Source organism: Platichthys flesus, chromosome 21 (assembly GCF_949316205.1).
Source record: "Platichthys flesus chromosome 21, fPlaFle2.1, whole genome shotgun sequence".
In the NCBI taxonomy this organism is placed as follows: Eukaryota; Metazoa; Chordata; class Actinopteri; order Pleuronectiformes; family Pleuronectidae; genus Platichthys; species Platichthys flesus.
The window spans coordinates 2,614,092-2,632,941 of NC_084965.1; the positions used below are offsets into that span (position 1 = coordinate 2,614,092).

The 18,850-nt window shown below is 42.8% G+C and overlaps 2 protein-coding genes across 2 annotated transcripts in view; one reads left to right on the forward strand and one right to left on the reverse strand.

Annotated features, from left to right (window-relative positions):
- Positions 1 to 18,850, forward strand: part of LOC133932835 (cadherin-18) — a 70,997-nt gene that overhangs the window by 39,401 nt on the left and 12,746 nt on the right. The window contains exons 5-10 of the mRNA XM_062379700.1: positions 3,567 to 3,734; positions 4,817 to 5,004; positions 5,400 to 5,653; positions 12,988 to 13,124; positions 15,884 to 16,005; positions 17,818 to 17,935. Coding sequence (XP_062235684.1) covers positions 3,567 to 3,734; positions 4,817 to 5,004; positions 5,400 to 5,653; positions 12,988 to 13,124; positions 15,884 to 16,005; positions 17,818 to 17,935 — 987 coding nt within the window. The remainder of the gene's footprint in view (positions 1 to 3,566; positions 3,735 to 4,816; positions 5,005 to 5,399; positions 5,654 to 12,987; positions 13,125 to 15,883; positions 16,006 to 17,817; positions 17,936 to 18,850) is intronic.
- LOC133932836 (zinc finger MYM-type protein 1-like) lies at positions 7,045 to 10,606 on the reverse strand. Its single transcript, XM_062379702.1, has 3 exons — positions 8,769 to 10,606; positions 8,184 to 8,283; positions 7,045 to 7,935 (listed from the first exon to the last, which is right to left on the reverse strand). The coding sequence occupies exons 1-3, from the start codon at positions 10,391 to 10,393 to the stop codon at positions 7,408 to 7,410; spliced, it is 2,253 nt and encodes a 750-aa protein (XP_062235686.1). The 5' UTR covers positions 10,394 to 10,606; the 3' UTR covers positions 7,045 to 7,407.

Below are 18,850 nucleotides of genomic sequence, written 5' to 3' on the forward strand. Positions count from 1 at the left end.
TGAAAGCCGGTGAGTGATTGTACATTTGTAAAAATCCCCTCGGTCTTCCTACTTGGTGTTCTGTCTGCCGACTGGTCAGAACCAGCAGATCCATCGAGGTGCTGTAGCTTCAGTGGGAATCTATTTGTGTGTGTTCATTGTTTTCTGAAGCCACTGCTGTGAAATATTGCTCAGGAGCGATGTGTCTTCATGTGTAAAGGGTTAATAAGAGACGTGAAAGGTCAGATCATCCATTGCAGAGTTTTTTAATGGAAACTTTGGCCACTCGCAAAGGTCTGTGTGTTTTCCACACACCAGTTTAAGTAATGCTAAGACCGCAGTTAATAACGAAGGATTAGCCACAGAGCCGGCATCATTAGAGTAAAGAGGCTGCGAGCACTTTGAGAAACCAAGAGAAGCTGCAGATCAACACTGAGTCCTGGCGTTTGAAGAAAACTAACAGTGTGGCAACAAATAGATGCTTCTGATTTTTGGAAATCTTTCCCCGAGCATGTGGCGTTAATGTCTGTTCTCAGGCGATCGATTTTATTATTAAATTTGTCTCGCAACCAGGACACAGATATTTTAGGACATTTATACATGGGACACATATTCACATCTCGGCAGCTTTTGAAATCCCAGAGAATCCCGATTCATCCCCAATAGTGGTGTTAATTATTTACCTGCACTTAACTCGTGGCTGTGACATTTCCATCAGGGCAGCGTACTGATGATCTGTCTCATCCACTCAACCACAGCAGTCTGTCGCTGTCTGCTCAGCATCTGAAAGGAATAATGCAGCGAGGCCAGTCGACTGCATTTCATTAGGATCATCGTTTATCTGGAATCGGAGATGATTATGGAACCACATTGTAACAGCAAACAAATCTCAATGCAGCTTCAACTGACACACACTAAGAGAGAGGAAGCTACCTGGCAGTCACAGTAAACGTCTTGACTTTGCCATCCTTTTGGAATAAAGCCCTCCAACACATCAGCGTGTGTGTGTATGTGTGTGTGTGTGTGTGTAGCTCGCTGCCCCACTTATCGGTTGTTCTTTTGCGAGCAGAACTAATGCACAAAATGACAGCACAGAAGAAGTAGACGCTATCAGAGTTGGTACATTAAACAAGCCTGAACCGCCCGATGTAGCCGAGAGGATCTCCTGGAGAAAGGGTCTGAATCTGTTCCCTCTCTCTACGTCACAGCTTCTTTCACTCAGCGTTTCTCTGTCGCCTCGAGGAGGAATTTAAGGACATTGTCGCATTTTACTTTCTTAGCCGGTCATCCTTGTCCTTTTTATGGAAGTAGCATCAACTCCAAGATATATATGTAAAGGAGTGGGAATCAGTAGGTGTGTTTTCTCAGCTGATTCATCGATTTTTAAATTGGCTGCAGAATTATACAACATCAGGTGAACTTCTTCTGCTGGTGCACTTTCCTCTTTTACTTTATGTTTTTATGATAATGAGATTATTCCATTCTGCTCCATCGTGCTGTGTAGAATATATTTGATCTTTTTGTTGATTCACTGGTGACGAGCCCTCGGATGGGACCTCGGCTCTGTGGAACAGATGATGTGTAACCTCCGATCCCCCGGATCTTAATACTGTTGGGTTCCTCGCTGCTTGACCCACTTTAATGATTATTCTGCCCGAGGCCATTGGATTAGTTTCTGTCTATAGAGTCCTGGAGAAAGAAAGAAGCAAATTACCTTTTATAAAACACAATATACCTGCCTCGCCAGTGAAATTAGGAAATCATGAAAATGGCATTAATTTGCTCCTAAATTAGGTTAGTTGAATTTAAGCTGTTGAGGGTTAAATTTGGAAATTAGACACTAATGGAATAACTGGTGCAAAAGGTAATTTACTCAGTCTGATTGAGAGCTTAACGATGTAATTGGGAAGTATAAATATAACCTGTATTATTAATAGTTTGTCCACTGCAATTACTTTGCTAAAATGTTTGCTTTGAATCCAGCAGCCACATCCAGTTGTTAATACTCATACACCTTAAGTGTGTTAAAGTGTGGATTTGTATACTTCCTTGGTTATTTTATTCACATCTGTTCATATGTCTCTTTATGTTGGTGCTGTATGTAGTAAAACCATCTGGATGTGTCCAAAGCTTGTGATATTTACTAGCAAATGTAAAACTGCAATTACCTCCCTATCTTCACATGCTGGGCTCATATTACCACCATTTTTTATTTGTTTATTTATTTGCCTTTATTTAAGCTCCTTCCCTGCCGTGTGGTGTGAGTGCACCTCCAACAATAACAGAGAAACATTAGCAGTAATTTAGAGTCATGGGTTTGTCCACCTGGAGAATCTAACACTAGTAGTTTTTTCCCTTTTAGCTCAGTGTTTGGTCTCCACCATTTCCTCAGTGAAATATCTGGTGGTGTAAATGTTCACCTGCATGATCCTAACGGCCCCGGATTCAGTGTTATTAGTTTATTTTTGCTCAAACCAGGATGAGAGAGCGATTCGACACGAGGAACTCAAACTAACCGTTTGATTATCCTCTTTCCTTTGTCAATGTAAACCACTTCAGAAAATAATCCTACAAAAGGAATCGATTCATTTTCTAAAGCCACAATAGGAGGTAACCGCTAAGTCCACCTCACGTGGTGATCGATGCCTCGTCGTGTCCTCCCGGGTCTCACCGCTCCCGCTCTACCACTGTGTGCGTTATTATTACAGGGTTCACAAGTTCACAGGAGCACAAGTTCAATGGTTGCCAGAGGGTCTTGGCTCTGGGGAAAAGGGAGATTTACACCGAACACTGATGTAACAAATGGAACATATTAAATCAGGCTCCATGTGTTCATGTGCTTTCAGGGGGAATTAACCCTCTGGCACAGAAACAGACACACAAAACTAATATGTACTAACAGACGTGCACACAAAGACCCAAAGAGAAACACACAAAGCAAGACATGCACCTATTATATTCCATAAATCATCGACCACCAAGCAACACAGGAAGCAGATTCTGTGTGTGTCTCTTTTAGCTTGTTTCCCTGTCGCAGTTTACCTGTGAACACAGTTTCTCTGTAGTGGAGCTATATATCACCGGGTTAGAGTTGTGAGAGTTCACGGCTGCGTTTGCTGTGTTATTGTAGTAATAAATGTGATTGAATGGATGACTTAGAAGGTTCCAATCTGCTCAGATCCAAGGTTGCATAGTCATTTTAAACGTGGTATAAAAGAAGAAAAAAGAAGAGTGGAGGCTTTACCTTGACGATGAATGAGAATCAAAGATGAAAGAGACACATTTGTACAGTGTTAAAGGAAAGTGTGACTGTGCGTCGTCTATAACTGAGAGGGTTTGGTTGGAGAAATATTAAAACCTTTACATCTTGACGTTTTATTTCCACCCTCTCAACAACAATTTCTTTGTGTCTTAAACTAGATGTATATTTTCACTTTGCTTTGCCACCGACTTGTTTTGTTCCTCCTCAGAAGACTATTATTAGTCTCCGTTTCCCACCGACTGGCTCATCGTTTTATGCTGATATAAATAAATAAATGTCTCCGACACCTTAACCAACAGTTTGTTTTTCTCCTTCCCCCGTGCAGGAATCATCAGGACTGCCTTAGCTGATATGGACCGGGAAGCCAGGGAACACTACATGGTTGTTATTCAAGCCAAAGACATGGCAGGCCAGGTCGGGGGCCTCTCCGGCTCCACCACCATCAACATCACGCTGACAGACGTCAACGACAACCCACCGCAGTTTCCCCAAAGTAGGTAGAGCTCTGTAGGAGGAGCACATTCCATATCATGAGAGCTGCATCGTAATGGTTGACTGAAAAAAAGTGGGAAAATCCCTTTGGAGAATTAGATTAATATAGAAGTAGATAGTGTTGGAATAAAGTTTGTTAGTTGTTGTTGATCATTACCTCTATTCCATAAGTCTGCTCTGTTATTGTACCAGACACAGACCGATTTAGATAATTGTTTATAGCCACTTTCAGGAATGGATGGAAATCAGAATAAATAACCAGACTCATCTGCAAGAGCGAATAAACATTATCTTGCCGACTAGCTTTCCCCGGCAAATCGGTTTTGGAACTTGGTCAGATTGGTGCTTCCCCAGTAACAAAGATCCCAGTACATTTGCACATTAAATGTTTTTTTTTAAAAGTACAATCTCTGGTTTTGCAGCCTCAATTAAAAGAGGCACCTAAATATACCATTTTTTGCAGAGACCAAATTATTTGAAATGATTCTTCATGCATATATTGGTGAACCATTTATCACAGATTATTGAGACCTCCCCTCATTCAGCATTCCTCACTAAGATGCATTACACTTAATTACCGTCTGGCTCACTCGTCTAATATTGCAGTTTAAATTAGCAAATTAGACGAGCATTCATCCAAACCCTCTGTTTTGCAAACTGAATCTTCCCCATTTCCATGATAAATGTAAGCAATGATTTAGTTGTGCTTCTTTGCTTTTGAAAGTGCCTCATCAAACACAATCCGCCTCAGTCCAGGGTTTTTCCATTTTGTGCTGCAGCGGAAAAAAACTATTTCAAAACCATCAACATTTTCTGAATAATCGTCTGCCTCCGAGTTTTGATCTGCTCCACTGCAGCGCTATCTACCTCAGCTTAGCATTTAGCTTCAATTGAACCACTGCAGAGTATTCTAATGGCATCCCCTCCGGAACAAAGGGTGACACATTCAGATTTGCCTAACAAAGCCCTTTTTTTAGGATGACATTTAGAAAACCATGAGGAGGCGATCAGTCTGTGTTTACATTTTTTTTTTTATATATACTACTTTCTCTACATGGCTAAACGTCAAATTTTCCTCCACAGAAAATTACCAGCTGTACGTCCCTGAATCTGCTCAAGTAGGGAAACCTGTAGGGAAGATCAAGGCCAACGATGAGGACCTCGGCGTCAACGCAGACATCAAGTACAGCATCATTAACTCAGAGGGAGCCAACACGTTCTCCATATCCACCGACCGGGACACGAGGGAGGGAATCCTCAGCCTCAAAAAGGTAACGACACGCTCTCATCAACTCAGAAAACAAGATCTCTGGGAAATATATGAGAATAATGTGCAGGGGGACGTCTGCTGCTGTTTGGATCCAGACTTCAAAATGTGAAATGTGGAGTTTTGACCTCTATAGTCGTGCTGTTAAATCTATCTGCATTAATGCACTGAGTGTCAGTAAATGAGGAGTAGAAGGAGGAGGCCAGCTATGAGAAATTCGACTTTTTCAAGATTTATGCAGCAGGAAATGACAAATGGGTTTTTAACAATGACAACTCCACATTTCTTGGCTGATTATGCAGATTTGCAGCAAACTATCACTTGCACGGTTCAAACGAAGTGTAACTACATCGTACGACTGTGCTAATCACACGTCCCCGTGGTCCCTCTTCCCAACAGCTCCTGAACTACGAGAGGAAGAAGACCTACACGCTCCACATCGAGGGGACCAACACACATGTGGATCCTCGGTTTTCCTTCCTCGGCTCCTTCAAAGACACCGCCACCCTTAAAATAACTGTTGGGGACGTGGACGAGGCCCCGGTCTTTTCTATGGATTATTACATCATGGATGTGTATGAGAACGCACCGAGAGGCACGGAGGTGGGCGCCGTCACAGCTCGAGACCCCGACAGCAGGAACAGCCCAGTCAGGTAGGACGCTCACCGCCGGAAATGATTACAAATGGTGAGGAGCAGAGCTGCTCTGTAGGTGCACGGTCACATCGGTTATGCATCGCTGCACGGAGCTGTTCCAAGATGTGTCCGGTTAAGTAACGTCGGTGGAGAAGTAAAAAGGGCAAAGAGAGACAGTGGTTGCTAATGGCCTGATGCTAATTTTAGGACTTTACACTTGTTCAGCTGTGACCAGCAGCCAGTGAACGTCACGTTGTCAACTAATTGGTTTCCAGAAAGGTTGAAAATGTTTTTTGAAGTCTTCACTATATGGATGAATATATGCAGTATATGTATTTGTATTTATATTTTACTACTTATCTCATGTTCTGAGCATTTATGACTTGTATTCAGCTTCTTATTTATGGATCTTTAGAGGTTTTATGTATTCTTTGGCAGTCAAATCAGTGAAATCTCTCCTGCTGCAAAACAACGGAGGTTTAAGTCAATTAATAAGATTATTTCTACCTCCAAAGAAATGTTTGTCTTCCTGAATCTCCCGTATGTCATCATGTGTAGAAAAGTCTCTTGTTTTTTGCATCATCAAATATATTGTTATTTTGTGGGCAGGCCTGTGAAGTAACCCGAGGCGATACAACATCTTAGCACATCTGTATGTGCTCTAAACACTTGCTTGTGTACTGCTGGAGAGAGATTGATATTAGCCTCGGGCGGCGGACTCCTCTCATATCTTTGCTCTGCGCAGGTTCATCGTTTCATGACATTACGCTCAACTCTGCACCGCTTGTGTTCATTTAAACTGAAACTCCTCATGAGATTGTGTATTGCCGATATTTTAATAAGAAGCGTTTGCCGTTGCGTGGTCTAGGATCAGAGTTTAAAGCCTCTGCACACCCACGCAGGGTTTACCTTTAATTACTGTGACTGATGAGGCCTGGTCAGGCTGAAAATGGGTGGAACTACAGTGGGAATTGATGATGTCACACAAGTGTACCAACAGGAGTAATAACAGGTCAACCAGGGGAGCGGCGAAATTAACAAGAGTGGAGCTGTGGAGCTGCGGAGCTGTCAGTCAAAGCCAATCTGTGCTGATGAGAGGCAGTGGCGGCTCCTGACAAATTTCTCAGGGGGGGCAATTGTTGCGATGATGGCTAAGATCCACGGTACAATCAGATTGTTTTCTGCTTACCTCATCGAACAGCTAAATGGCAACATCAGACATCGACTGCATGTTCTATATGATTTTTTTGATACAGCTAAATCAAGTTTATAGTGAATGTTAACATGCTTTTGGCTGATGAATGAACTATCCCACTGTGGTCATCTAACGGTACATTTTCATCTACCATTTTGCCTCCTTAAATACCTCGGAAAGTTAAAAGAGACTGCTTTACAATAAATCACAATACTCTTTCTCCATCTGATAACATTTATTTTAAGTGCAGCAGTTGTGTTCTGATTTAACAAAAAATGGATGTTAGCATAGCCTAGTAATTATAATATTTACAGTTCTCATCACACAACTTGATGACAGCATATATAAAAACTAGTGGCATAGCCTACTCATTGCAATATTTACAGTATTCCTAAAACAAGAATGATCCAAGGTGATAATCAAAACATTGGGTGCTATTTAACAAGAATTTACCCATAAGACACATGTACATTACAAAGCAAACAAAAAAATTGGCTAATGATATGCAATTAATACAGCTATTTCCAATTCAACATTTGAGTAGTGCAACAACACAACAACATTAAAACAACATTTCTCACTTGTATTGAAATTTTGCTCGTCTCTCTTTCAAAGCAGCAAAGTGATCAATGACCCTCTCATTAAAATCAGGCATGTTCCTGACTAGTTCCCTCTCCATGGAAAGCATGGCCAGAGCATTGAGACGATCCTGTCCCATTGAGTTTCGCAGGAATGTCTTGATTCTCTTTAAGGTCGAGAAACACCTCTCAGCTTCAGCAGTTGTCATGGGAGTGGTTATGAGGATGTTCAACAGAGCCACAGTCTCAGATAGGGTCTCGTGGAGGTTGTTCCTCTGTAGAACCTGGTAGAGTGCCAATGCACCACTGCAGCCCTTGAAATCTGGACTCTCGTAGATAAGGGACAGTTCAGTCTTGAGCTTCGCCTTATTCAGCATGGGGTATGCCTTGGCAGTGGTGTTCAGAGCCTCATCAGGGAACACATGGGAGTACTGCTCAAACAGGTCTCCTTGTAGCAGCGTTGCACTCACAAGGTGGCTTGTGAAAGAGAACCTCTCGTTTGCATGGCCCAAGATGGTGTCACAGACCTGTCAAAATAAAGAGAGTATATCACAAATTGGAAGTACACTATGAGTTAAAAACACTGCCACCATCCATCCTTGAATGTAACTGTAAATACAGAAGGGGTGATTTTTTAACACTAGGTTCCAGAGGCCTTAAAAAGGAGGTCTGCATGACTTTAGAATACAATACAGTAAGGTATGCAATGAAGTGAAGTGAGAGAAAAATAGAACAAAAAAAGAAAATAAACAAACAAAACTAAAAAATCATCTACCTCCTTAGACAGCCTCTGCTTGTCTTGCTCTCCCAAGGCCCTCCTTTTTCCTGTAGTTCCTGCTGCTACTTGCTGCTGCTCTGGAGATGAGCTCTGGTCCCTGAAACCGACAGACAAGGAGAGTGTGTGTTAGTATATGAACGTATACAGTATGTCAATGCAATTACCTACAGTTCCTGTCTTAGAAAACCAGTAATAATAGTATGTTTTGTCCTGTTTTAAGATCTCCTATACGAGCCATTACAGAGCCTATATTAAAAGGGAGTTAGGAAAAAGGCAAATAATATAGTTTCCCTGAATATGAAACGCTGCCATCAGGCAGAAGAATGTGTATTAAGATGCAAATCAAATCGCTTAAAATGATAATTTGTTCTGGCCTCCATTAAGCTGATGCAATAGAACGTGCAATAGAATAATGTGCAATAAATAGGAAAGTACTTAACTTTAGCACTCATACTTTATCACCTGCACCTTATTCCCAAGTTCAAGTGCAATAGTTATAGTTAATAGTTTTTAATGAATCAATCATTCACTGTGCCCAAGACAGATTTCCCCATGGTGACAATAAAGTGTAACTTATCTTACCGTATGGCTTGAACACTGCTTGTGAAGCTCTGCAGAGCACGTTTGATGAAGACTGCATCAATGTCCTTCTTCTGCAGCTGTTGGTACATAATGTCAACGTGAGGCATGATTTGATGAAATAGATGCAGGAAAAACTTGAAGTCATCGTCCTGCAGCATCCTCAGGTAGCCAGATGCCTCCCTCACTGTGGTGCAGTCAAATGAGCCGTCTGTGCTGATGGCTTCAAAACACTCTATGAGGTCATCTAGGTTCTCATAGACTGTGTTCACGACCCTGCTGTTGAAGTTCCATCTTGTGGCCGATGCTCTTGGCAGCCTTCGTGCAACAACCTGGTCGAGGATGGTGGTGCGTTTGGGTGACCGACTAAAAAAACTAGAAATGCCATTCAGATCCGAGAAAAAAACCCTCACTGCTGGGACCTGAGAAGTGGCTTGCTGCATGATCAAATTCAGCTGGTGTGCATAGCAATGTAAATAATGTGCATTTTTGTAATGCTCTCGCACTTTTTGCTGCACACCAGCCTTCTCTCCTCTCATCACATTGGCCCCGTCATATGCTTGCGCGATGAGTTTACCCCTCTCTTCCTCGGTGAATAGACTGTTCAGTCTCTCCATAATAGCAGTGGCAATCGAGTCAGCCGTTGAAGACGAGAGGGGGACAAACTCAAAAAAACGCTCTTGAACAGCATGGCTCCCATCAATGTATCGCAATACCATGACCATCTGAGTCTGAGTCGAGACGTCCGTTGTTTCGTCAGCTTGTATCGCAACGAAGCTGGCCGACTTCACCTCCTCCGTAATGCGTGCCCTAATGACAGCTGCCATGCAGTCGAGCAGCTCATTTTGGACGGTCTTGGATGTGCCTTTAAAGACGGTGGCCGTTTTTAAATGCTCCTCAAAAACTTCATCTAGGGATGCAATAAACTGTACCAATCCTCGAAAAATTCCGGGGTTGCTGGATCCCTCGCTCTCGTCTCGGCCTCGCAAGGCCAACTCGAATACACCGCAGAACTTAACACCGTCGATCAGGCGGCCCAGAATGTGGCGATTTTTTCCCACCTCATCATTGTGCCGGCGCAGTGCTAGCCTGTAGCCATCGTCCAACTGCGTAGCAATGTTGACGCTCCCAAACGCTGACAGTTTTAAGCAGCTGTCAATGTGGATCCTCGATGCTTCATGCTTTTTTATTTTTTCGGACAGATGATGCATATCTTTGAAACCTGTTGTAGTCCAAGGTGTTTCCGTGGTGCAGCCATCAGGGTGGATGAGGACGCAGGGGTAGCAGAAGAGTCCGTTGGCTAGCTCGCATCCTGCTAGCCAGTTTTTCCTCTCGTACCAGCACCGCGAAAATCCCCTGGTGTACGACTTGCCTCCTTTCTTTGATATTTGTTTTATATTTAAATTTGGTCGGGGTGGTCCTAATTGTTTAACAGCCAATTTTTCCTGATTGCTTCGACGACTAAATGGTAATTCTCTAAATGAAATGATGGAGTTGCTCTGAGCTGTAATATTCGCCATGACGATCGTGAACGTGACTGCGGCGGCAGCAAAGCACCACGTGACGTTCACTGTAGTGTACGTATGATATGACGGAATCACGTTAGTGCAAGCACTCCCGGAACCCATAGAGAATGCATTGCAGGGCTTGCAGTTTGAAAAAAAAAGCTTTTACATGAAAGTCAATGAGAGCGCTGGGGGCGATTTCCAGGCAGGCTGAAATCGCCCATAGCGCTCGGTTGGTATGAAACACAACTGCTCAGAGGAAAACAGGCTTAATTTTTTACAAAATGTATTGGTTAGCATCATTATCACTAAAAAATATATACATATGATATATTATTAAAAAAAAATATTTGGCATATTATCTTTTTTTTTTTTTTTTTTTTTTTGACTCAAGGAGGGCGGCGCCCTATCGCCCTCTATTGGCCGGCCGCCCCTGATGAGAGGTCTAATCAGAGAGGAGCTGGGGGTGGACTATAGGTGTGCAGAGACTTTAAAGTTGTGCCATCGGCTGCAGAGCAGCAGGAAGCTCAGACATGAATTATATAACACTGCCGCCTATGCTTTACAGAGGGGAGGTCTGTGCCTCTTCGTTAATGATGCACAATTTGAAATGGCAGGAACACGTGTGGTGAAGAAGTTTCTTTTGATTTTAGGACTTTGTGAAAGATTTGTAGTAAACAAGACGGTAATCTACATATGAAAGGGTTTCCCTTCATCTCCTGGTGGGATACCTCCTCTTCGTCCATTCCTTCAGTACATCACTGCCCATGTTCACGGCACAAAGACGAAGGCACCGGGAGGTATTTCAACGACATCCACGTGAACCCGGGAAAAACTAAACAAGCTGAACCACTGTGCCGCTGTGCCACCGCTCCGCGTGCCTGCGTGAGGATGCAGGATGCAGCCGGGATCAGAGCCGGGCTCACTTTCATCTTCTAAAGTCTGCCCATGCACGGGTTGGAATAAACATGTCATTGAAGTGACACGTCGGATGCTGCTGTGAAATTGACGTCTAAATATCCAATCAAAGCTGTGATGGCTCATTACCTCTGGCTGCTCTCGCATATTATTATCATGATCACCAGGAACAGTTCTGTCATCCTGTTTGTAATAACTACGACTTTTATCTTTCGTAGTTTATTATATAATGTATGATGAAATAGAATCTACCTCTAAGGGTACAACTAAAAGAAATAGTCATTATAATGTGTTAATATCAGATCCACATGCACAAATAGCTGCAATGTTTTTCAGGCGAGCCATAAAATAACTTTCACATCTGAAAGCTTTTGTGCTGTTATGAACATTTAATAAATCATGACAACAAATCAATGCGATCCTGGCATTAATAATCCCTTAATACATAATACCGTCTTCTATACCCATTAAAAAAGTGAACTTAGAGTCTATTATGCTCAGGAGAATGAAAAGTGGTCATTAAGAGATGAATTAGGAAAACTAAGTCAACGCTCATTTTGTGCTTGAAGTGATGAGAAGTGCAGCTGAAGTCATTTCTGATTTGTATTCCACCGGCTGCTTCGCTCCTCGCCTGATGACAGCATTGCTAGAAAGCCATTACAACAGTGTAAACACTGCCTGCAGGACAAATCGTCTTCTGTCATTAAATATTGAAGATAATTGCTCGACTTATAAAACGGAGTACTTCAGAACATTCTGTCAAGAACTGGAGTCCATTTAAAAGCAGCTGGGATTATTCTTTTCATGTATGTGCGTTAGAGGTGCTGTGAGACTTTTGAAATGGAAGCGTTGAGAACATTCCCTTCGGCTTCTTTCATTTCACCGCACCGGTTTTTGATTTCTGATCATTAATGCGAGTTTTATTTGATAGTTTGATAGTTTTATATGGACGTAAATGGATATTTGTTTTTCTAACTCCTCTGTAGAGTTGGTGAACTGAAGCACGGCGAATGAAACATTGAGTGCCGGCATGGAGATGAGCGTTTAATGAAGCTGACTGCTCGGCCTCTGATGAGCGAGACCACTTGTGTCTTGCATCATCCGCGGCCCCAGAAGCAGCTTTCAGAAGTTTTGAAGAAACAAACTTTGATATGATCAGATATATTTGGAGTTGGCCTTGCAGAATGCTAACTACTATCAGAAAGCCTGTGTTCCGAAGTTCGGGCATCGGGCTTGAAAGACGCTGGTTGCATCGGGGGAAACAAAGGTCATAGAACTTTTTGGACTGTGCATATTATATGTGTTTGTTATGAGTACTCTATTTTAGTTAGAATACTAATACCAGATGACCCATTTCTATCATGGACGTCTCAATGTCAAAATCCCTGTTTAACATTTTCAACTTTTTGACCACAAATATTAAAAATGTCGGTTTTAAAAAGAGTTGGGAAAAAACAGTAGTTATTATTGTGGAATATCATGTCTTTTGTGTTTATATCAGGGCAGACTGTATTTTGGTGATATGTAGGTCAAAGGAAAAGTAGATAATGGCAAAATATGGTTGTTACATTTGATCGTCTTTTTCAAAAGCATTGCAATCCTCATAATCCTTTTTGGTGCAGATTTAAAACACAAAATAAAATGTGATCAATTCAGTTTTTTCAACACATTCCTACTAGAAAGTTTCGATGTCTGTAAACCAGCATATCAAGATGTCCTTCTTTGTGTCCACCCCTGCATTTATTAAATGATCCACCTGAAGTGGACACATTGGATAATAATCTCCTTCTCCCCGACAGGTATTTCATGGACAGCGAAGAAGAAGGGAAGAGGTACTTCAGAATCGACGAGAGCACTGGAGTGGTGCGGACCACGCAGCCTCTGGACAGAGAGGAGATGCCCTGGCACAACATCACGGTGATGGCCTCGGAGGTTGGTAGGTACCGAGGATACTTTCCCTTTGAGCGACTGCTGTGCACCTGCTGCGTGTGTTTGCTCCTGTGAGAGGGTTCGTGAGGTGGAGGTGTTTTCTTTGAATCCAGACACTTACACACAGCTCTTAAATCTGCAGAAAGATCCAAGTTTCATCATCGTCCTGGAGAGTTTAAGAAAGTTTAGAAGGTTGAAGAATTTTTTGTGTGAATAGAAACTATTGTGTAGTTGTTAACCTTCAATTTCAGGCAGTTTATCTCATAATTTTCAAGCTTTATCGTGTTCATACTGCTCCGTAGTCTACTGACATGTCCATGTGGTACATCTCTCCAATGATTGACAACTAGAACACTGTAATGCAGCTGCTTGAAGGGCAGATAGAAGAGTGCAAGACATCGTACAACGTGTAAACGCATTGTTCTACCCAGAAGGTTTTGTTTCTTCTGCTTTCCTACAAGATAACGAGACACCACGAGGGGATCATATAGTCAGAGAGAAGAGCGCAGGTTCAAATTCATGGAGTGTAAAACTGGAGTCAAAATCAATATCAACAAAAGAAAAAGGTTCAGTAAAAACGGAACAACTGTGTGAGTCAGTGCTGCCCCCCCCCCCCCCGTCTCCGATAACTACTGAATAAAATGTGAAGCACAGACTCTGCAGATATTCACTATAATGTGTTGATCACAGACACTTCACTGGGACACTGTAAATGTTGATGGACACATGTTCACTGTTCAGAACACTGAGGGAACACAACTGGTTTTACTGGCTGTGACCTGCAGTTTTTTCAGGTCTTTACTGGTCATTGTTCAAACTTGATCCTTGACCAGTTCTCCAACCTTTTATTTATGGTATGAAACTGTACGTACATCCTATTTCTGAACACACAAATATGTTACTGTCATGCTTTTTCACAGTCACTGTTTAAGTTTTGTCTAATTAAATGTATATAATGCGTTTTTCATTTTAGTAATGTTGCAAAAATATTTCCCTGCAAAGAGCAAAACAAGGCTTTCAGCAATAAAAATAAATTAGTTTGGTAAATTTAAAGTCTTTTATCATTTTGAATAAATAATAGGGTCAATTCCAATCTTCATCAGTGGATTAAATTGGCACAAATGTCCAATTTGAGGAGCAAAAACAATGTTTTAAATAGAATTATAAACTGTAACCAAAGACCAAAGACATCAGATGAGTTAATAGTGAGATTAATAATCAAAGTTTGGGATGAATGAGTTTATTTAGCATTTTGATTAGAATGCATTCAAATAGCTTTGTGCTTTTTCCCTATAATTCCCTCAAAAAATCAAATTTACCCAATTGTTTCAATGTCCTCTCCTACATTGAAAATTAATTAAAATCAATGCAGGCCCCGCTAACTTCAAGAATGGCTATCAGGTAGCTCTGGTAATTTGTAATCACAATTAGACGAATCTCCTGCCAACCGGAGAAGGAGCTGAATGCTAATGTATCTTTATCTCCTCACCTCTCCTTAGTATTCAAGGCTACTGTTACACACCGAGACGCCGTCCAAAGGCACAATGATACAGTTACACCTCTTTAACCATGAACAAGGACACAGTGCTGCAGACACAAAGCACTCACATGCACCAAATACTGAAAATGTGCCTAAATTCCATAGAAAGTCTATAATTTTTTTGTGACAATGATGGTAAATGAAGCCTGAAAAGTTATTATCTATGCAGCTTATCCTTTGAGGGTTGCACGGGGGGGGGGGGGGGGCAAACCCAGGACTGGTTGCAAGTCCATCACAGGTCCATCACACAAAGACAAACAGCTATCCCCCCCCCCTCACACACACACACTCACACATGTTTTAAGCCTCCGGTATATTTGGAGTCTCCAATCAACATAACCCCAATTTGCACGGATTCAAGCAGAGGGAGGAAGCCGTAACAAAAGGATGAAGGTTGTTGGTTCTGCAGCACAAGGATGATTTACAGAGTTAAAGGAGAACCAGCCTGAGAGGAATTTCTGCAACAGACAAATATAAATTAAAACAAGGCAATAATTATCATTTGTCATAATTGGCCTTGTCTACACTGTAAATGTGAACTGCTGCTGGATTTTCTATGTTTCATGTTAGAAACCCTGAAAACAGCTGGAGCATTCTAGAGGTTCTAAACCTGTTGACCTTCTCAACACAAGATGACGTAGATACAAAGCCTTGAGCATTAATTTAAAAGAAAGACTGCTGCACCTGCACGGTTCTGCTCAAGGAGGGTGTTGCTGAGTGAGCAGGCTATATCTCTCAGTGCTGCCCTGCACACTGCAAAATATACTCACACCTGGAAGCCACCCAGTAAATCTACTGCTCCTCTGCTGGGGACCGAGGCACCCTGCTGGGGGAGAGTTTACCGCCTTGCATAGAGGGCTCCGTCCATTTCCATAAAGCAGAAGCATAGTTCAACTGTTGAATTATTCTCTTGTTCTGCTGCACCAGAAAAGGACTTAGGCTGTGAAATACATTAGAACTACACACACCAACACAACACCACACAAAGATGATCAAATGTGCTTTAATACACACAATAGCCGTCTGCAACTTCTGCGTCCCTCAGTGTTTTTATAGTGACGCAGTATAAGACAGAGCCCATAAACAGTCCAACGCGAGGAGCACAGAGTGTCCCAGTTTAAAATTACAGCGCTGATGCTCCACTTTGTTATTACAGCTCACATTTGACTTTCATCTTCTCTGTCACACGCTCTCTCTCTTTCTCTCTCGCTCTCTCTCTGCTACAGACAACCCCAGCCTCCTCAGTCACGTCCCTGTGAACGTCCAGGTCCTGGACGTGAACGACAACCCTCCTGAAATAGCCACAGACGAGGAGGTCATCGTGTGTGAGAGCTCGAGGCCGGGACAGGTGAGCGTTGAGTACTCGCCCGAGAGAGAGACAATGCGTAACACCTGTGTGTGTGTGTCACTGTGTTTGTCTTCCCCTCTCACCCCACACGTTCAAAGCTCTCCACACCTCCGAGGGAAAGTGTGGCGAGCTCAGCCCTCCCTCTGAATACATGCATTCTGTTCTGAGCTATTATTTCCCTCAGACGTCCGGGCTGCTCACTGAGAGATCTGTGAACATGGCAGTGAGCTGCTTAATCATCCCTCATTCAAAATGACTATCTCATCAGCAAACCATGACAATTCTGAAACCGCAGCTCATTCCAATTTGCTGTCTGTAGTCTTTGATTCCTTTGAATTGAGAAGGGTTTTTGAGATATAGAGCAATCAGCGGCTGGAAATGGCCGAAAGAGGGTTTCAGTGAAAAGGATGATGTGAGTTAAAAACTGGGGAGACGCAGCTTAATAGATTTTTAATAGATTCAAGCTTGTGGAAGAAAAGTTTGAATTAAAGTTTACGTTCTGTTTGAGTTACAGTTGCCGTGTAGCCTCAGGATCCGTGGCCCAGTGGGATTAAGTGGGAAGAATGATAATGTGTTGAATGAGACAGTGAGAGAAAGAATGGAGCAGCTCATTAATGTTTAAAATCTGTTTGCACCTCAACGCTCGTACCACTGTGCTCGGTATTTTTCTAATTAGTTGCCAAGTGTCAATCCAAATCAACAGTTCCAATTAAAAGTTAAATCACTGTTTTAATCATAGGTTCTTTTAAACTGCAACCCAGAGCTTATCCATTCATTCAAATGATTAGTGCTTTTAACAAACATTCGCACAATGAAGATGAATGGTTTTAATTTCAACCAGAAGCTGGAGGTAAAACATTAAATGATCAGTTTTTCAGTCAGATTTGGGGATCCGAGGAAATTCTGCATTTGCTCTCGGAGGTTCCTGGATTCCTAAACAAGTGCTTTAATGCCTTGAAGAGCTGCTCCAGCTAATATTTAAAGAGACAGTCAACATTTAATAATTCTCAGTGATTTATCAGTGATGGTTCATCATTTAGGTGCAAACCCAATAGTCCACCTATGAGCATTTTAAACATGAAAGTGTATAGCACAACAAAAGATCATTGACTTCCTAGATAATTGCTGAAACACTCTCATACGTTCAAAACCAAATATTACATTACAGAGAATGAGTTTCCACTTAGAAACCATCAAAGCTGTGATGGTTCCTCAGGCATTTCTAAGCTGTGGCCGACTCCCAGCATCCCATAACGCTGCTTCCTGCAGATTAACTTAGTGTTTTATTTCCTTATCGATGGAAAACTCCATCAACCGCGACATCCACATAAGTGAACCCGAGCACAAACAAAGCTCATGGTATCACCGCACAGTGAAACACAAAGGCTCGTGTGAGAGTGCACCAGCGGCACAGCGATGCCTGGGATCTCACCTGGAAGATAAGACATCGCTGCAGTGACCGGGGATATTAGGTCATTTTTCTCCCCCCCCGCTCACTGGGCCTTTTACCAATTAAGGATAACAAGTTGATATAAGTGGCAGCGAGGTGGCCCTTAGAGCTCCCCTGTCAGTGTTAGATGCCAGCCAAATGCCACATGGTCTGGAAGCCCAGTGCCCCAACCAGCCACTGTCTGTCGGGGTCAGGTGGAGAAAGATATGTTACAGGACCAGTTGGTGTAATTTCAACAAATCATGGAACGACCAAATCGACCCCTTGACCTGCTTGTAATTAGAGGGGATCATACAGGGGGTGTAATGATGGAGTTGTTTGTCTTCAGGAAGTAACCCGTCCTCTTGTCTCCTGGACACCAGGTGATCCAGACCGTCACCGCGGTGGATAAGGACGACTTCGCCAACGGACAGCGGTTCAGCTTTGCTCTGCCCAGCCAGCTGCCGGTGAATCCCAACTTCACCCTGAAGGACAACGAAGGTAATTACAGTGATCAATATGTTTGTTTGCATTTCTTATGAGTTCTTTACACTCCGCCTCCGGGGGGTGGGGGGGGCAGCGCTCTGTCCTCATCGCTCACACCCCAGAGATCCAATAAGCTTCAGTGATCTCCTTGTACCTCTGGGGTGGGAAGATAATATGCGTCTAATGGGAAAAGCATAGATCTCACTGGGATCCACTGGGAGCAGTTGAATCTTAGAGGTTTTCCGCATTCTGTTGTCGAATGGATTACCCAGTTTCGCCCCCCCCACCCATCCTACTGGGTCCAACAGTGGGCGTTACCATCTCAGGTCGGTGTTTTTTAAGCTCTCAGCCAGAATACCTCACCGTTGCCCACTGAGGAGAGGAGTTCACTGCTCTCCAGACGAATCTCTGAGCCAGAGAGCGGCAGGGAAACAGATGGAGAGATATTTAGAGATAAGTCCGGACCGGTCACTTCCACCACAAGCCTTCCCGGTCCCACTGGAAGTACACGGAGGTGCGGAGCGGCGAGATGAATCAAACAAGGATCGACTGCATCACCGCCACACGTATCTCCTCAAGGACAATAAATTAAAAAAAAATTAAAGTGAAAATCTGTTATACATAATTTATTGCGTAGTAGTTTGCTTCAGTTTTACACACATTGACCCAGAGGAGCTGTTGGAAGTGAAACTGAAGTGTGGGGTGTGTATTTCCGAGGAGGAGGAGACGTCGGAATAATCACTTCACTTTCTCCGGCTTGATGGTGAATCATTTGTCTTCAGTGTCTGTTGCAGGAGCCTGTTAAAAGATTCAGAGCTTGGTTGAAAACACCTGGTCCTTACACAAATGAGGATTGGTCGTTTTGCATCAGTTTACAGGTGTGAGTCTGTTGTTTGTGTGTGTGAAACGCACCGCGGTGCACAGCTACAT